The following is an 18,162-nucleotide window of genomic DNA, read 5'->3' as shown; positions in this document are numbered from 1 at the left end:
GCACAACAATAATTTCCAGAAGAACCATGGCTGTTCCTAGATCAGTAGGCACCCAACCCTGTGGTTTTCCAGATGTTTGGTCCACAGCTGTCAGGGAAGAGCCAGTTGGTAGGAGGAAGTTCAGCCTCAGAAAAGGGGGGGGGCTTTCACACCAGCACAGGCAAGGAGGGAAAATGTACTGCGAGGTTTCCATGCCTACATTGTTGGCACTGAAATCAAAGGAAGCCACTCCCCGAATCTGACTCGACAGGTTCGGTTGCGTGATTTTGAATTGCAGCTGTTCTTTGTATATATGTAATAAAGAAAAGACTGTAAATATAACGCTGCGTGTGTTGGAGTTTTACTGTGAAGAGGGAACACCACCTTTGCAACAGCTGGAATTATCTCTGACTATTGGACATGCTGGCTGGTGTTACTGGAGTCCTACAATATCTGGAGAGCCATAGCTTAATTAACCACTCCTGTACTCAACCAAATATCTACTCTCCACATTAGAAGTGTCTTTGTTGCTTTCACTGTTTGTTCATTTCCCCAGTGCCTTATTTCTATTGCATTCGTAGCCCATTCAACAGATTCAATACATGACATGTATGGAAGATTAATCCCTGTCAGATAATAAAATGTATGGCTCTGATCGCTGTGAACTCACAATTGCACCATATGTTGAAAATGAAACTGATGTAAATTTTCCTGGAAACGATGGCTCATATCCAACATTGTGTGAGCAAAAAGTAACTTGAATAATACTTCTTTCCATTCCCCACCCCCCAGCTATCTCCTCTCTCCCCAAGCATCTCTGGATGGTCAGTGGGACCTATTGAACATTGTGGCTGTGTTGTATGGGACTGCAGGGGGAAGCTGGAATCGGAAGTGTCATCCGCCCAAGTTTGGGAGAATCTTTCTTCCCACTGTAGCCCATACAATGCTACAGTGGTACCTCTGGTTATGAACTTAATTCGTTTCGGAGGTCCGTTCTTAAGCTGAAACCATTCTTATCCTGAGGTGTGCTTTCTGCTAATGGGGCCTCCTGTTCCTGTGTGCAATTTCCGTTCTCATCCTGGGGCAAAGTTCACAACCAGGAGCAGCTTCTTCCGGGTTAGCAGAGCTCGTAACCTGAAGTGTTCGTAACCAGAAGCGTTCGTAACCAGAGGTACTACTATATAAGGCTTGGTATGTCCCCTGACCCTCTGGGCAGACTTTTTGAGGAGTCTGGGCAGAAGAAAAAGGAAGAGAACCATAGGCCAAGATTGCCTTCCACTCATACAGTGTTGGGCACAGCTTAAAAATAAAATGTTGTGCTGTCCATGAACATCAGGGTTTCCAATTTTTCTTTCAACTGTCTTGAACAATCTTGAGTAAGCAGACTGTGACAAGCATTATCTAAGTTCAGCATCACCACCAGCACCTAGGCAATCATCTTTGTTTCCTGCAACTGAATCCAGCCCTGTGAGCAGCCCCTTTTTTCGTGTTAGTTTCCCAGATAATTAACATACAACACAAATACTAAGGAACTGTTGGAAGAGTAAGAATTACTGTGAATTTCCTAAAAGGACTTAAAGGCAATAAAGGTTACCACCATTCTTCTATCTTTCATAAGCCATGCAAGGTCACAGGACATAATGGAACAAAGTTCAGGCAAGCTTCTGGCTAGAATTTGTGCATATGTACAAACTGAAACTCTTGTTATCTATAGTGTTGTTGTTGTTTTTTACTTTACGTAGCAACTTGATTACTGCAATCCTAAAGAAGTTAATTACAAATCATTAACATTACTTATGCCGGATTAAGACTTCAATTAATTCAATCAGAACCACTTTGAAAGTTAGTAGGATGAAGACATTAGAATAAGCAACTGTTATGAACACAGTATTAAATGCATTACATTTACGTGGTTCATCTTAAAAATGTATTGTGAGAAGTTAAAGATGCCTTTCACAACACTGAGCAAATAAGCAGTATGTGTGTGAACACATTCCCACTAATCTCACTAAAAATACTAGAATAAAAGAAGCAGGGGATCTAAAAATAATAATGAATATAAGAAGCATCTTCTCTCTGGAAACTATTGCTGTTTGTTTGTTTGTTTGTTTGTTTGTTTGTTTGTTGCTTTATCTTGGCCAAGGCAACCCAAAGTGACTTACACCCAACCTACCAATCAACAAGTTCACCCATAGATATATTAAAAACATCCCACCCACTTTTAAAAAGGCCACAACCAAATCTCAATCATAAGTTTGTATGAGCTGCTCATGTTAAGAGCTGGTTGTGCCCAACGCATATGTACACTTTTGCTTCATAATAGCTGACAATACATGCTTTGTGTTTATTACTTTCTCAACTGAAGCCATGGAAGATTCCATGTCTTATCTATTAGCACAGGGCAGATTACCTTATGATCTGGCATGTCCTAAATTATAGGTTCCTGAAAAATGGGGATTGGTTAGCAGGTAATAGAACATTCTGTTGAATTCTGTGGTTTCCACTTTACACATCCCTGCCCAGCAAAAATTAAAGTGTTAACTCAGAAATATTTCCCATTGTATTCGACTGCATTTAATGTGGTCTATTCTCAGACAACCACACAACTATCTGGGAATAACTCCTATAGGGGCACTTCTGAATCAATATGTATATGTTCCACCGCATGCTATTACAGCCTCTCTTTATGTCAGGAAAGAAGGTGTTAGAGTTCTCATTCAATGTTTTCATGAGCTGATTGAAAGATCCCACTAATGGAGCGGGGGGGGGATAGAAACTATTCTGGTTTTTGTAAATGAACTGTCTGTTGTGGCAGCATTTGTTTATAGTGGCTTTTTTTGGGTACAAAATCCTTTAAGACAAGGACTGCATGTCTCAGTAGAACTATTGAGCTTTGCTAATTTCTTAGAAAATTATTTAGGGGACGATTTCCCTGAATTTTGTGTATGAATAAAAAACGATGAAGACTGAAGCATAAATGAATTAAATGATCATCTTGCATGATCATATCATATTTTCTCTCTCCCCTCCCCTCCGGTTGATTTGACAGCAGTGGAATGGCAGAGACACAGCTTTAATGGTCACCAGAGTCGTCAATCATAGACGTTTTTCTGCTACGGTCAGCGTAGCTGACACTTCTCAGCGCAGCATCAGTAAATACCGATGTGTCATCCGCTCAGATGGTGGATCAGGAGTTTCAAACTATGCAGAATTAATAGTGAAAGGTAAGTGGCAGCTAATGAAGTTTGTGTGTATACATGTGTATTGTCTTCAGCACCTGCGCAGGACACAGAGCTCTGGCAGTGGACCAATGAATCCAATATTAAAACATTTAAGAGGGGGAATACACGACCCACCAAGCAAATTTCAGTCCTTGAATTTCAGTCTCATGAACATGAACAGGAAGTTCTTGGTGACCATAATTAGAGTACCAGATTTTATTAAGTCAATTTACTTTTTAAAATACATTTTAAATATTGTATTGATCTTTGATTTTTACGGACATCATCCTGGAATCCACGTTTTAGATGAAGGTGCAGTTTAGAAACATTGAGGATAATTTTAGAATTGAAATTTTAAAATATTACCAACAAATAACAATGGGTATTTATTATTAATGCTACTGATATTTATCAAATATGTGCAGAAGGAGTACTAGCTTTTGAGTGAAAGTATCTGCGGACATCTATCCTTAGATAGAGAAGGCAAGAGCTGGCCATTGTTGCTGCAACTGTAATGCTATAATGCAGCGGTTCTCAACCTCTGGGGCCCCAGATGTTGTTGGACTACAACTCCCATCATCCCTGAACTCTGGCCTTGCTAGCTAGGGATGATGGGAGTTGTAGTCCAACAACATTTGGGGACCCACAGGTTGAGAACTGTTGCTTTAATGTGAGCTGTAAACAGTGATGAAGTGATGAACACCCAGGAGTCAAGACATTGATAGATTTTATGTCGAGAGTAAACAGATGGGGGAGGTGAAGAAGCTGTTGTGGTAGATACTGCTGGTTTTTTGGTTGTTGTTTTTTAAAGGGGGGGTCAAGATAATTAAGTGCAGATCAAGTATTATTTTGCCAAGACTTACTTTTCTTTGTTTCCATCCTCTTATTGATCAGGTAAATTTGTGAGAGCTTGATGTGAGGTTAGTCTAATGAAGTACTGCTGTCCCTTTGTAATTGTATGGATCAGTGCTTCCGAAAAGACCTAATTTGGTGAGGGTAATATCAAATTTGTAATGATGTGCTTGCACAGAATTTGAAATGAAAGCAAATTGGAATTGCCTAATCCCAAAGAGCCGCTTATTAAATTCCAGTGATGTGTTTGGATATACATTATATTAGTTTGTAATTGAAGACTAGGTCAATTGACAGTCTCGTCTCTAAATCTGTAGATCAAGGCAAGCTCAATTCACCCAAGTGCACAAAGGCAGAAGGGAAGTAAAACGTTCCTTTTCTCTTGTTGAAGAAAATCCTGCATGAAATACATGGCAATAGATGTGAAAGGGGGGAAATGTGTTCACTTTGGAGAAGATGTAAAACAAGATGGTCACAATTGGGGCAAATTTAACAATCAGCATTATGCCAAAAAACTGAAGTCATTTTCAAATGTTTTTTTGAATTGGGGCAACAACTTGATTAAAGAAAATTCATTGTGTGGGTGATATCTAAGGTGACTTACCACTAAAACTGTCGGTGAAATAGAGATGGAGGTAATTTTTGGCAATTCTCCTGCAGTACCCCATACCCTCCTTTATTTTTTTCTCAGAAGGGTTCCTATCCTCTGCAACAGATTAAGACAGGCACTACAGAAGGATCGCTGGAAATTGCCTTCCCCCTTTACTACTGATTCCATCAGTGGACAGTCACCATTGAGTATCACCTTATGGGTTTTAGTTGATTATTGATCTGAATCTATTGATCTGAATCTATCTATCTATTTCACATGTCATAGAAGTGTGCATCACCTTAGAAGAGATATTATTTGTTATGAAAGAGAGAAAAGGGGGTTGAAGACTCTCATAGGCAGTTTTATAAGTAATTGTTTAAAAGTTTTTTTAAAAATCTACTGACTAATTAATTCATTTGATGATAAAGTTTTAAAATGTTTAATCTAACACTCAATTAAAGATTGCAACCTTTCTTAAACTTTTATTTAAATGTTAGAATGGAGTCTACACTCCTTTCACTCACAAATTCACAAATTGCATGTGGAGTCTCTCTCTCTCTCTCTCTCTCTCTCTCTCTCTCTCTCTCCCTCTCCCTCTCCCTCTCTCTCCCCCCTCTAACTTTCCAGGCACAAATTAATATGCTGGTATTTATCTTTAAAGCCCTCATGGGTTTGGCCTATGTGTTTCCTAAGGACCATTTCTTTCTCACATGTTCAATAATTATCTAAGGAAATTCCCCTGATCCTTCAGTCTGGTGAGACACAGCTGACTACTAACAGGGCTGCCCATTTTCTATAGCAGTGGAATGCTTTGGCAAGCAAGATGTGCTAAGCCTTGCCATTGTAATGCTTTAGGAAGCTGATAGAGACATGGCATGACTTTTCAGAAAGACCTTCAGCTTCTTTTTTCATTGGCATTCTGTTTTGTTTTGTTTTGGGTTTCTTATGTAAATATTGTTGTATTTTTACAATTATGTCCAATTTGGGGATCATTATGCATTTTAAATACATAATGAAGTGTTGCTTTGTTAACTACCTTCTTTGTTGGATTGTGTGCTTTCTTTAAAAATGGAATAGGCAAGATATAATTGTTTGAAAAAGCATAACATTTTAAAACACTTGAAATCTGGGCTGCGTGTACACTACACCTGTAAAGCACATTTGGAGCACGTTCTTTCCCTCAAATAATTCTGGCCACTATGGTTTACCCTTCATAGGCTTAATATTCCCAGTAACCCATAAAAAAACAAAGTTATAAAATGACTTTGTTAGTTGTTCAAGGCATACTACTAAGTAAGTGTTTATTTTGTGATGAAACAATATTTAAATAACATTTTTGTAAGGACTTTTAAAAATGCAAATTAATACAGGACAGATTTATGCAAATTTGACATCGACTGGAAATAGCCACTGATCCGTTTATCACTACTTATATGATCCCCCCAATTGGAAATAAGGATGCTAGTTAGATAGATTTTGCTTCATGAGTACCATCAAAACTTGGCTCCTGAATGCCTCCATTACTATACATTTTGGCTCCCGAACGCCGAAAATCCGGAAGTAAGTGTTCCAGTTTTCAAACGTTTTTTGGAATCCGAACATCCAATGTGGCTTCCGCTTGAGTGCAGGAAGTTCCTGCAACCAATCAAAAGCCATGCCTCGGCTGTCAAACATTTCAGAAGGCGAAGCCGAACAGGCTTCCAGAATGGATTACGTTCGACAACCAAGGTTGGACTGTAATAATAATAATAATAATAATAATCAAGGCCCTCCACATTTTCATGAAACCTTTTGTACCAGCATCGCTTTCCACACAGGTTAAGCAACAGTAATGAGAGTTTATCCCCCAGGGTTGAGTGCTATAGTATTATATTTTCAGCTTCAAGAAATGTGACTCAGCCGGTTGAATATGAATGTATGGTTTGCTATGAGAAGCAAATCGTGGATTTGATGTGCTGTGCAATGAGGTTGCTCCGTTCCACCTCTGTGTGTGCACATGTGTGTATGTTTAAGCGTCCATAAAGGATATTGTGTTCCTGAAATAATTCACACATCTAAGGACAGCTCTGGTGTTATTTGATTTGGGGAAGGGAGAGCTGTTCCTTTATGTCTGCTTTTATTTGGTCATTGCAGTGAAGTGTTACATCACAGAATCATATAATTGTAGTGTTGTAGTCCAACCCCCTCCAATGCAGGAATCCTGCCCACAGCTGTTCCTGTGTGGGCTTGAACCACCAAGCTTCTGGTTAACAGCCAAACACACTGCCCCACTCTGCCACAGACTGTTGCAGTCCAGTGCTGGGATTGACCTTGAAATAACAGGGAGAGGGAAGAAGGGAGCAGAACATAATTTTATTTTACTCATTCACTTCAATTTGTGTCACACCAGATTCTGAAAGTTCAAGGTGAATTTACATGTCTTTTGAAAAATAGTAGGGCAATAATTTGTGTCTCAACTGATTATTCCTGTTCATTTATAGCACTGTACTGCACTCTTTAGCCAAAAGAATCCCAGAGCAGATTCATATACTATTAATTAGAATGAAGTGGCTACATTTTTCAGGAGGAAGGCCGCATTGACAGTAAGACATCCATTCAAAGGCCATGTATTAGTGGCCATGTAGCCACATGTATAGACGACACATGTAGACTATGTGCACACACACCACACATGCAGCACAAATAGCAACCGGAGAAACTTCTAGGAATGGGAGAGAAATCTGATTCAGTTCTCATTTATAGGTGAACCTAGTTCATTTATAGTTTCTGAAACAATATGCAAATTGGAACATAGCCATTTCCTGATCAGATCCAAAGATAAAGTTGCAGGGGCTGGCAGGCCACTCTCTGTGCATATACTGGCATAATTGTGTATAAAAGGTGTATGTTAGGAGAAATGTGTATGAATCTCCATGCAGACCTTTCTGTAAAACAAAGAAACAACAACCCTCAGATATTTTTGCAGACACTGTTGAAAACTGAAATTGACAGATTCCCCCCCCCCATTTAGAATGTGGTTTTCCTTAATCTAAACTATTGAATAGGTAACAATGAGAGTCGGATCTAATGGTAGTAATCCTGTTCCCATGAGTTACCATGTGCTTAATTATAAATAATTTGTACGAATGTTGCAGACGAAACCATTGCTTTCTGGACATGAATAAAATGCACTTCACTGAGAAGGGTGAGCACATTCCATTTCTGTCACATCTTGAGAATATTCTGAGCACTTAATCTCTCCCCTTCCCCCATGAAAACTTTGACATTTCTCTTTTTGACTTCCATTGTTAGTATATGCCCTGTTCTACAGTATTATTGTTTTTTAACTATTGATTCTGATTTCCCCCCCTTTGCTAATCAATCCTCAACTAACAACAGCAATCAATTCGCTATTCATCTTCTCAGCATTTGAATTACGCATCCTCAGTGTGGTGGAAAGATGCCCACAGTTTCAAATAGTGCAAATCACCTTTTGTAAAGCCATTAAGGAGACGTTCTTTTGTTTTTTTAAGACAAAAATCCCCAAGGATAATTTGATACTGTGTTTAGACTTCTTTAGCTGCAGCTGGTAGCTCAGACATTCAGCCAGGTCTCCTTGGTAGCATATCTTCCATTTACACAGCGCTATTACTTAATTTTGAGTTCGAAACAGGAGCTAACAAATGTGCTAACTTTAATTTGTATGTAGTCAGAGGTGGTGGTGGTGGGCTATCCTTCAGTAGGAAACATTTTATGTAAAAGAAGTGAAGGGGAACTGCATTTGCTATTCAGTGAGCCCTAGCGCTATTACTTAATTTTGAGTTCGAAACAGGAGCTAACAAATGTGCTAACTTTAATTTGTATGTAGTCAGAGGTGGTGGTGGTGGGCTATCCTTCAGTAGGAAACATTTTATGTAAAAGAAGTGAAGGGGAACTGCATTGGCTATTCAGTGAGCCCTACAGACCCCTTCTGTATAAGGGAAGCAAACAAATTATAGGTAACTCTCCATTTGTGCGGGGGTTGTATTCCGGGTCATCAAGCTCACCAATGAAGCACGTGTAAGCCTGCCCTGCCCCATTCCATCCTTGTTACACCCCCTTTCGATGCTAGGAATGGTGTGCGCATTGGTGGTCACATGCCAATCAAACATACAGGTTGCTTGCCTGTATGTTTCATTTATGAATACCGGTATTATAAAAGGTAAAGGTAAAGGGACCCCTGACCATTAGGTCCAGTTGTGACCGACTCTGGGGTTGCGGCACTCAGCTCGCTTTACTGGCCGAGGGAGCCGGAGTACAGCTTCCAGGTCATGTGGCCAGCATGACTGAGCTACTTCTGGCAAACCAGAGCAGCAAACGGAAACACTGTTTACCTTCCAACCGGAGCAGTACCTATTTATTTACTTGCACTTTGATGTGTTTTTGAACTACTAGGTTGGCAGGAGATGGGACCAAGCAACAAGAGCTCACCCCATCGCGGGGATTCGAACCACCGACCTTCTGATCGGCAAGCCCTAGGCTCTGTGGCTTAACTCACAGTGCTACCCATGTCCCTGCGGTATTATAAGTCACTATAAAGGCAGAGCAATCCTATGGCAGAAGAATCACCACCCTGCTGGGCTAGAGCCATCCAAGATGGAGGGGTGCATTTTACATTTACCTTTACATTTATCTCTTTTTTTCTACTTGCTTTTCTTTTTCATTCCACCTCCCAATGGTTTCAGAAGGCAAAGGAACCTGCCATATACTGAGTCAGAACATTAGACCATCTTGCTCAGTACAGTGGTACCTTGGTACTTGAACGGCTTGGCTCCCAAACAAATTGGCTCCCCAGCACTGCAAATCCAGAAGTAAGTTTTCCAGTTTGTGAACGTTTTTCAGAAGCTGAATGTGTGATGTGGCTTACGAGGCTTCCTACTGAGTGCTGGAAGCTGCAGCCAATCAGAAGCTGCACCTTGGTTTTTGAACCGTTTTGGGAGTCAAACTCCTGGAACGGATTAAGTTCGAGACCCAAGGTACCACTGTATTTTCAACACTGACCAACAGCAGTAGTACAGGGTTTTAGACGGGAGTCTTTCCCAGCCTTACTTGGAGAGTCCTGGGACCTCCTGCATGCTCTACAACTGAGCTATGGCTCTTCCCGAATTAAGGAGAAGATTAATTAAACCAGCTTCATGGTTTAAAGGTTTCCCTTCCTTTTAGACAATATATTAGGGGAACTAAAAGGCTTTGGATCCTGCAGGTCCAATTACTTTTTTATTTGCCCACTTTCATCCTCTGCTGCTCTGATGGCAGAGCTGCAATGGTGGCAGATCTTTCTGTCTCTGTAACTATCTTTTGGTAGATATCCTCCTCCATCTTTGAACTCTCAGCATCCAGCAGCTCCTCAGCTACCCTCTCCAGGAGCTTAGGATTTCTCTACCTAAGAGAGCTTCTAACAGCTGTGCTAAGAAAGATATAAGTGGTAAATTGCTCAGCCTTCATTCAGTAATGTTGATGGGTCTTCTGCAAAGGTTTGGTATTGATACAACATACAAGCAGAGTTCAGCACATGAAATGTAAGGGCAGCCTGTTGATCCAAGAAAGGTGCAAATGAGTTGCATAGAAATTTTAAATGTACCTAATTCCCAGAGGCGAACAAAAATCTAGACTTTCATCTTCACTGGCAGCGTTCAACAGTGGAAGTAGAATGGAGCTTGATTATGCTCAGTTGTGCTTTTTATTTCAATTGAGCTATTCACCCTAAGCCATTTTCTCCCTTCCCATGCTGCAAATGAGGTTGTAAAGGCTTGTTTAAAGTAGAGTGCTTGGGATTTTTGGAAACCAAACTATTAGTTAGAGCTGCCTCTGACAACAGGCATGTTTCTGATGAGAACAAGTCAAGCCGTTTTCCACATTGATTTTTAAATGCACGGTTGTGCCCTTCTGAGCCATACCCATGTCAAAAAATTAATCAAAAGAATGTGTTCCATGGAAAAAATTGTGAAGAGTAGTTCACGTAGTGAAAGAATCAAAATCTACTCCAGTTGCTACTGTACATTGGTATGTGTGGCTATCACTTTTTCCTCATCTTCTACCAGGACTGATGAGCTTGGTATTGCTTCATTATTCCCTTGCCTGACAGATTAACGCAACAACCGAGATGAGTATATGGAGAAGATTAATTTAGGAATTAGCATAAATTGACTTGGCTTTGTGAGCAGGTGATAGAGGTTTTTAAATGACTATGCAGCAGCATAATTTTGAAACATGCCCGTTTGAATTTTACCCAGGAACATGAAAGTGATAATTTGAATGAAAGGCTCACTATTTGATAAAAGTAACATGCCCTCGACTATCATTTTGGGCATCATGGACCAAAAACAATAAAATAAAATGCAAATTTTATTCAGGAACTTAAATGTGTAAGTTATCACATCTGTAGCCCTTTGGATCTTGATAGATTTCATGCAGGTAATTGATGACGGATAGAAATATGTTGCCCATTATGATTTTAGGGAAGAAAGCACCTTGTAAGAGGGATAGGGGCAGAAACATGGCCATACCTTAAAATCTTAATGTGAAGATAAGCCTTCAGGTTTTGCATGAAATACAAGCATCTGTTTCAGCATATCTGTGCCTGAAAAGCTGCTTTTCATAGCCCACCAACCCTCTGCCAAAATCTGGCACCTCCTCTTACCTTAGAAGAAGACATCCTCTGGCATGGCACCCCTTGCACTAAGAATTTAGGGTTCAGGAAACAGCAAGGAGTGCTTGCAGGAAGGTCTTGGGGCTCAAGAACAGCATGGCATGACACCCTATAATAATCTTTATTGTGGTCCAACTACCCATAACATGGATTCAGAATAAAATACAGATTCATACAGACAACCCCCAGGGAAGGGAGACTGAAACCTTATTTGTTTAGTCATGGGTATGTTGATCTATATACTGCTATACCAGCTGTACTGGCTCCCGGTGGAGTACAGGATCAGGTTTAAGGTGCTGGTTTTAACCTTTAAAGCCCTATACGGCCTAGGACCCTCGTACCTACGGGACCGCCTCTCCTGGTATGTCCCACAGAGAAACTTACGGTCTTCAAATAAAAACATCTTGAAGGTCCCAGGCCACAGAGAGGTTAGGCTGGCCTCAACTAGAGCCAGGGCTTTTTCGGCTGTGGCTCCGATCTGGTGGAACACTCAGTCACATGAGACTAGGGCCATGCGGGACTTGACATCTTTCCGCAGGGCCTGAAAGACAGAGCTGTTCCACCAGGCCTTTGGCCAGGGCACAGCCTGACTCCCTCCCTCAGCAATCTTCGCGGAGCTCTGGCCCAATGGTTGCCAGTGGCTTGATTTGAATTAATTTTATAATGAATGATTTTAGAGTGTTGTTTGTGTTGTACTTTTGTACTGTTTTATTGTTGTTAGCCGCCCTGAGCCCGGCTTCGGCTGGGGAGGGCGGGATATAAATAAAAATTATTATTATTATTATTATTATTATTATTATTATTATTATTATTATATTTGATTCATATGACTACTGTAAGAAACTTTGCCAGGGCCACTGTGATATCATTGGACTTGTCATCTAGAAGATATTTGGTATAGTAGACTTCAATTTGACCTGGCTGATTTGCCAATAGTGGTTTAATCAATAGTTCCCTAGCTTGATCATATTGTCCACAATGCAATAAAATATGCCTCATGCAGTCAACGTCCTAAGAGCATCCACAGATCCTATTTTGATAAGGGATACCTCTCAGTCTGTCATTTAACACTTCTGATGGGAATATATTTAATCTGGCTTTGGTGAAAAGACACCAATATGTTGGTACAGACAAATTTCTAAGATATGCAGGTGTCTGAATATTGAACCCATAGTGAATTCCTACTGCTAATGGGCCACAGATAACATGAGATTGAGATCAGAGATCACTATGTGATATGTCCCAGAGCCTTTGCCTCAGAGATTTAAGGGTGGTATCATAGCCCAGATGTTACAGGAGAGAAGGTGGCATACCAATCAAAGTGGCTTTTCTAACCATAATTTTCATCCATGAGCTGGTAAACTTCTCGTTGTTTAGGTATGGAAGTAACCCCTTCCCTAGGCCAAAGACTGAGATCTTGAGCCAGTAACTCAGGGCAGCCCACTATGCTTTAGTTGATAGAGGACATTCACCTGTTTCTAAAAATAGTATTGCATTTGGAACACAATTTGGAACTTGTAGGAGGGACCGGAGAAACTTTGCCTGGAAGCCATTGAACCTGGAGAATGAGCCATTGAACCAGATGTTTGAGGCGTAGAGGAGTTGAGAGACAGATTTTGCATTAAATACCTTAATGGCTGATGGAACATAATGGCCTCCCTTTGTCTAAAATAATGGAAGTATAGCCAGTTTGCTTACCTCCGCCTTTTGATAGGTGGTCTGCCAATGATGTTTCCAGGAACTGGAATGATGGAATAGAAGCCCTAGGTACCGGAAGAATTTGGTCTGCGCTAGTTTGTGACCATCCAGTACCCATTTACTCGGGGAGAATCTCTTCTCAAACTCCAGGACTTTTGATTTTTCATAATTGATGAATAACCCATTACCAGAGCAGTAGTCTGAGAATTTCATGACACTGTAGCAAGAAGACCTTAAAGTTGAGGAAACAGGAAGGGTGCTCCTTTTAGAGGCAGAAGAGAAGCTTTTCTAAGGTAAGAATAGGGCTTTGCTTTTCATTTTTCAATCCCATGGCAGCACTGCCAAGGGGAAGGAAAAAGCTGTTGAGAACCCATTCCCACCCAGTTAGCAGAAGAGAGGGGTCTCTCTGAATATGTGTCTGTCTGATTGTGTGGCAAGTGTACATATGTGAGTGTGTGCTGTATATGTGGCTACTATGTGGTATAGACTGTATGTTCTGTATGTGTGGTTTTCATGTCGTATGCAGTGTGTGTGTGTGTGTGTGTGTGTGTGTGTACATTAGCCATTTTGGCTACACACCACTGGCAAAATAAAAAAAAATCCTTCCAGTAGCACCTTAAAGACCAACTAAGTTAGCTCTTGGTATGAGCTTTCGTGTGCATGCACACTTCTTCAGATACACTGAAACAGAAGTTGCCAGATCCTTCTATATAGTGAGAAGGTGGGGAGGGGTATTACTCAGAAGGGTGGTGGAAATGGGAGATTGGCAGATAGCTGAGATGAGCCTACACCACTGGCAAGTAGCTCTTAGCTAAAGAATGAGATACAGTATGGACCACTTCCCTTAAGAATCTTCAGGAATTTTTACAGGTATTAGCCTAACAGGAGCCTCTACAAAACAAAGCTGCAAGAGACATATTTAATGCTGGCAACCAGAACAACTTGACTGTCTGTCCCTGGCTGCCCATGGACCACTTGTCCCCCCACCCTCTTTCCTTCTGCATCCTCTTTGGGACTTGTCCTTAGTCTGTCTGTCTTGAATGGATGGATTCCTTTTCTGAGGCTTCCCTGGTTATTTGTCTCATGTTCTTTGCCTGTACCGCAGACCTCATTCTGTCCTTGATCCTCTGATATTGAAAGGCATTTAGAGCAGTAAATATTCTGCAACAAATTAGTTTAGAGCCATGCACTCATAGTATAGGATAGATGAAGGGAGGAAAACCTTTATGTGATCTGACAGATGAAGGGGGGAACCTTCATGGGATATGTCATTGCTATCACTAGTTGTGTTACTAGCAAAATGTCTGGGGAACAAATTGGGCTTTATGCAGATAAGTATTATAGTAGTTAACACTGATGGGAGGAGCTTACAGAGCAGGGCACAGTAAACTGGTGTGTCCTATTAGAGTTAAGGTTTCTTGCACTTGCCTTGTCTATCCCTTTGCATTTTCTTCAGGCAGATTATAACCTTGTTTGTTTTCAATGTATTTTCTAGTAAGTCTGCCGCAGGAAGTGTGTGTGTATGCATTTGAAACAGATGCAAATAGCAGAAAATTCTTGGGTTATCTATCCTTAGATCCCATAAATCAGACTTAGTGTGTGCTTTACTGCCCTATTTGGTAGCCTGAAGCTAGTATTGAATTGCACAACGGTACACAATATGCAAATTGTTTGTTCCTCAGCAGGCCTGTGTTGCTTTTTTCTGCTTTCTTTCTTTCCCCCATAATAGCAGATAAAAACTTTTTGTAATACCTCTCTGATCTCAATTTCCTTTGGAACTTTGCAGAAACTCTTGGAAGCTGCTAGCAACATTATTTAGAAGTAGTTTATCATATAAATATGATGATTAATCCAAAGTTTTGGTGAATTGGTGTCTCTTTACAGACAGTAGGTCATATACAATACCTTTTTCTATGCTGTTGAAGGCAGATTCCAAGAATGTTAGTGTGTACTTTTCCCATCCCTGTAATACATGTGATTATCTCATTGCACCTGGTTTCCAATTGCTCTTTATGTTTGACACTTTATCATGTATGTATGTATGTAAGGGACGCGGGTGGCGCTGTGGGTTAAACCACAGAGCCTAGGACTTGCCGATCAGAAGGTTGGCGGTTTGAATCCCCGCAATGGGGTGAGCTCCCGTTGCTCGGTCCCTGCCCCTGTCAACCTAGCAGTTCCAAAGCACGTCAAAGTGCAAGTAGATAAATAGGTACCTCTCCGGCAGGAAGGTAAATGGCGTTTCTGTGCACTGCTCTGGTTCGCCAGAAGTGGCTTAGTCATGCTGGCCACATGACCCAGAAGCTGTACGCCGGCTCCCTCGGCCAATAAAGCAAGATGAGTGCCGCAACCCCAGAGTCAGTCACGACTGGACCTAATGGTCAGGGGTCCTTTACCTTTATGTATGCATGTATCTATCTATCTATCTATCATCATCATCTATCATCTATCATCTATCTATTTATCTATCTACCTACCTACCTATCTACAGTATCTATGTCTGTAACCCCCCAAAGACAATAGAAATGTAAGTTAGCAATAGAACTGCTTCATTGAACACTGCCATCCATCATTCTGCAAGGACTTCACTCTCTCTATATGCGTGTCCTTGAGTAGATCTGTTTTCTCACCAGTTGTCTATAACCCTCAACACATGTTTGCAAAAAACCCACACCCTTTGCTCACCAACAGCTCTCAAAGTTCCAATAAGTGGAAAACTAGGCATCCGATTTAAGTGTTTTGGTGAGAGAGAAAGATAGAAAGGTAATGAATAACAGAAACAAAACCCTGTTGTCAAGAAGAAAGATTATACAGGATCTATGGACTAGGTTAATAGAGGTCTCGTAAGGTCTAGCTTAGGGACGCGGGTGGCGCTGTGGGCTAAAGCCTCAACGCCTAGGGCTTGCCGATCGAAAGGTCGGCGGTTCGAATCCCCGCGGCGGGGTGCGCTCCCGCTGTTCGGTCCCAGCGCCTGCCCACCTAGCAGTTCGAAAGCACCCCCGGGTGCAAGTAGATAAATAGGTACCGCTTACCAGCGGGAAGGTAAACGGCGTTCCGTGTGCGGCTCTGGCTCGCCAGAGCAGCGATGTCACGCTGGCCACGTGACCCGGAAGTGTCCCCGGACAGCGCTGGCCCCCGGCCAATAAATGTGAGATGGGCGCACAAACCCCACAGTCTGTCAAGACTGGCCCGTTCGGGCAGGGGTACCTTTACCTTTACCTTTAAGGTCTAGCTTAGTGGTAGAGCACCTGCTTTTTATTGGGGCGATCCCTCGTCAATATCCTGTAACGCTGCTGCTCATGAGTGTGGATAATACTGAGATAGATGAACCAATGGGCAGACTCAATATAAAATAGCTTCCTCTGTTCTTATGAGTTGTAACCTTGAAGAGTATTAGGAGAGCTGGTGCAGCATAATGGCCAATTGACTAAGTTGCGCATCCTGAATTATTCATTTTTAATCGTGCTTCTGCTATGGACTCGCTAGGCGCTCTTTGGCAAGCTGCTCTCTTCCAGTTTCAGACCCCTTCTCCTCTGGGAGATAATATTACTAATTATAAGGTTATTATAAGGATTGCATCCAGATAATGCATTTGAAGAGCTATGAGCACTTAGGTGCAAGTGCTGTACAAAGTGCTTATTAATTGTTTTTCTCCCGCTGCAAGTCTTGGTGGAAACATAGTGGAACATGGGAACAGTGAATGAAGATTAGCCACATATTATGAAATAGACAGGAAAATTATTCTATGACATGAGGTGATGAGGTGCAGCTACCTCCGCACACATCAGAGAGACATCATGAGCATGGTTTCTGGGTAAATGTTTAGTGGATTGCAGCCAGTTGCTGTGTTCAAAGCATTATTTTTTGGAAGCAATTGATTCAATAAAAATCTGTAGGATCCTATTCCAAGAAAATAGGTTTGGATCTAGGCCAAGAAGGATGATTTCCCCAACTCTGTTTTAAAAGTAGCTCCTTTTAAAATGGAATTGCTGTGATGGAATGTAATGGAAGGACGGTGAGCAGAGGTTTTGATTGTGTCTAAAGTTTAGGACCCGGGTGCGGCTGTGGGTTAAACCACAGAGCCTAGGACTTGCCTATCGGAAGGTCGGTGGTTCGAATCCCCACGATGGGGTGAGCTCCCATTGCTTGGTCCCAGCTCCTCCCCACCTAGCAGTTCGAAAGCACGTCAAAGCGCAAGTAGATAAATAGGTACCGCTCTGGCAGGAAGGTAAATGGCGTTTCTGTGTGCCACTCTGGTTCGCCAGAAGTGGCTTAGTCATGCTGGCCACATGACCCAGAAGCTGTACGCCAACTCCTTCGGCCAATAAAGCGAGATGAGCGCCACAACCCCAGAGTCAGCCACGACTGGATTTAATGGTCAGGGGTCCCTTTACCTTTACCTAAAGTTTAGGAAAGACTCCTGCCTGAAACCCTGGAGTCTGCTAGTCAGTGAAGACATTATTGAGCTAGCTGGGCCAATAGTGGGAATCAGTTTTGAGGCAAAACAGCTTCCCATCTTCTTCTAAAAGTCGTAGGATTACTTTGGCTACATGTGGAAATGTCACAAAAGAAAGACCAAAGTGGTAACCTTGAGTCTGACTTTTCTTTCTCTACCCCAAAGCTATAACTTCTATAATTAACTTTCATCACTTTTCTCTGGCTTTTCAGCATATGACATGGATGAGTACCTATTCCGAGACACTCCATAGAAATAGGGACACAAGGAGAGAAGTATATGAGGCAGTAAGCTTTGCATATTCCTCAGATTTCCTTGATTTGAGTAGCTTTACTGTAAAGTGTTCAGGAATTAATGGAGTTGTGGAGGGGAGCATAGTCACAATGCAATGTACTGTGACAGGGTTGTGGGATTTGGGGCTGTCTGGCTTCCTCACTCCCACCAGCTTTCAGGCCTAATTTATATGCGACAGAAGCCATGAATGAAGAATTTATGTCCCCATGTGCCCACACCAGGTTTAAATGCACTTAACGTGTGTGCATGCTAGGGACGGATGAATCTGTTCATTTCTCCTTTCTCTAAGTTTCTCATTCCAATATTAACTTCAGTACTCCACATTTCCACATTGGTTTTCTTTCTTCTTCTTTTTTTGAATGTCCTCATTAAAATTCATTAGCATTCAGTGTGGATTTTCCTCATA

General features: G+C 41.5%; 1 protein-coding gene across 16 annotated transcripts in view; it reads left to right on the top strand.

The window, feature by feature from the left end:
- PTPRT (protein tyrosine phosphatase receptor type T) overlaps positions 1-18,162 on the top strand; it is a 620,908-nt gene that overhangs the window by 252,042 nt on the left and 350,704 nt on the right. For all 16 annotated transcript variants that reach the window (XM_082225799.1, XM_082225800.1, XM_082225808.1 and 13 more), the window contains exon 6: positions 3,029-3,203. In XM_082225799.1, the coding sequence (XP_082081925.1) occupies positions 3,029-3,203 (175 nt within the window). The remainder of the gene's footprint in view (positions 1-3,028; positions 3,204-18,162) is intronic.

Source organism: Podarcis vaucheri (assembly GCF_965113315.1).
Source record: "Podarcis vaucheri genome assembly, chromosome: 6".
Taxonomy (NCBI): domain Eukaryota; kingdom Metazoa; phylum Chordata; class Lepidosauria; order Squamata; family Lacertidae; genus Podarcis; species Podarcis vaucheri.
The sequence above is the reverse complement of the archived record's forward strand: the minus strand, read 5'-3'. Positions and strand labels throughout refer to the sequence as shown.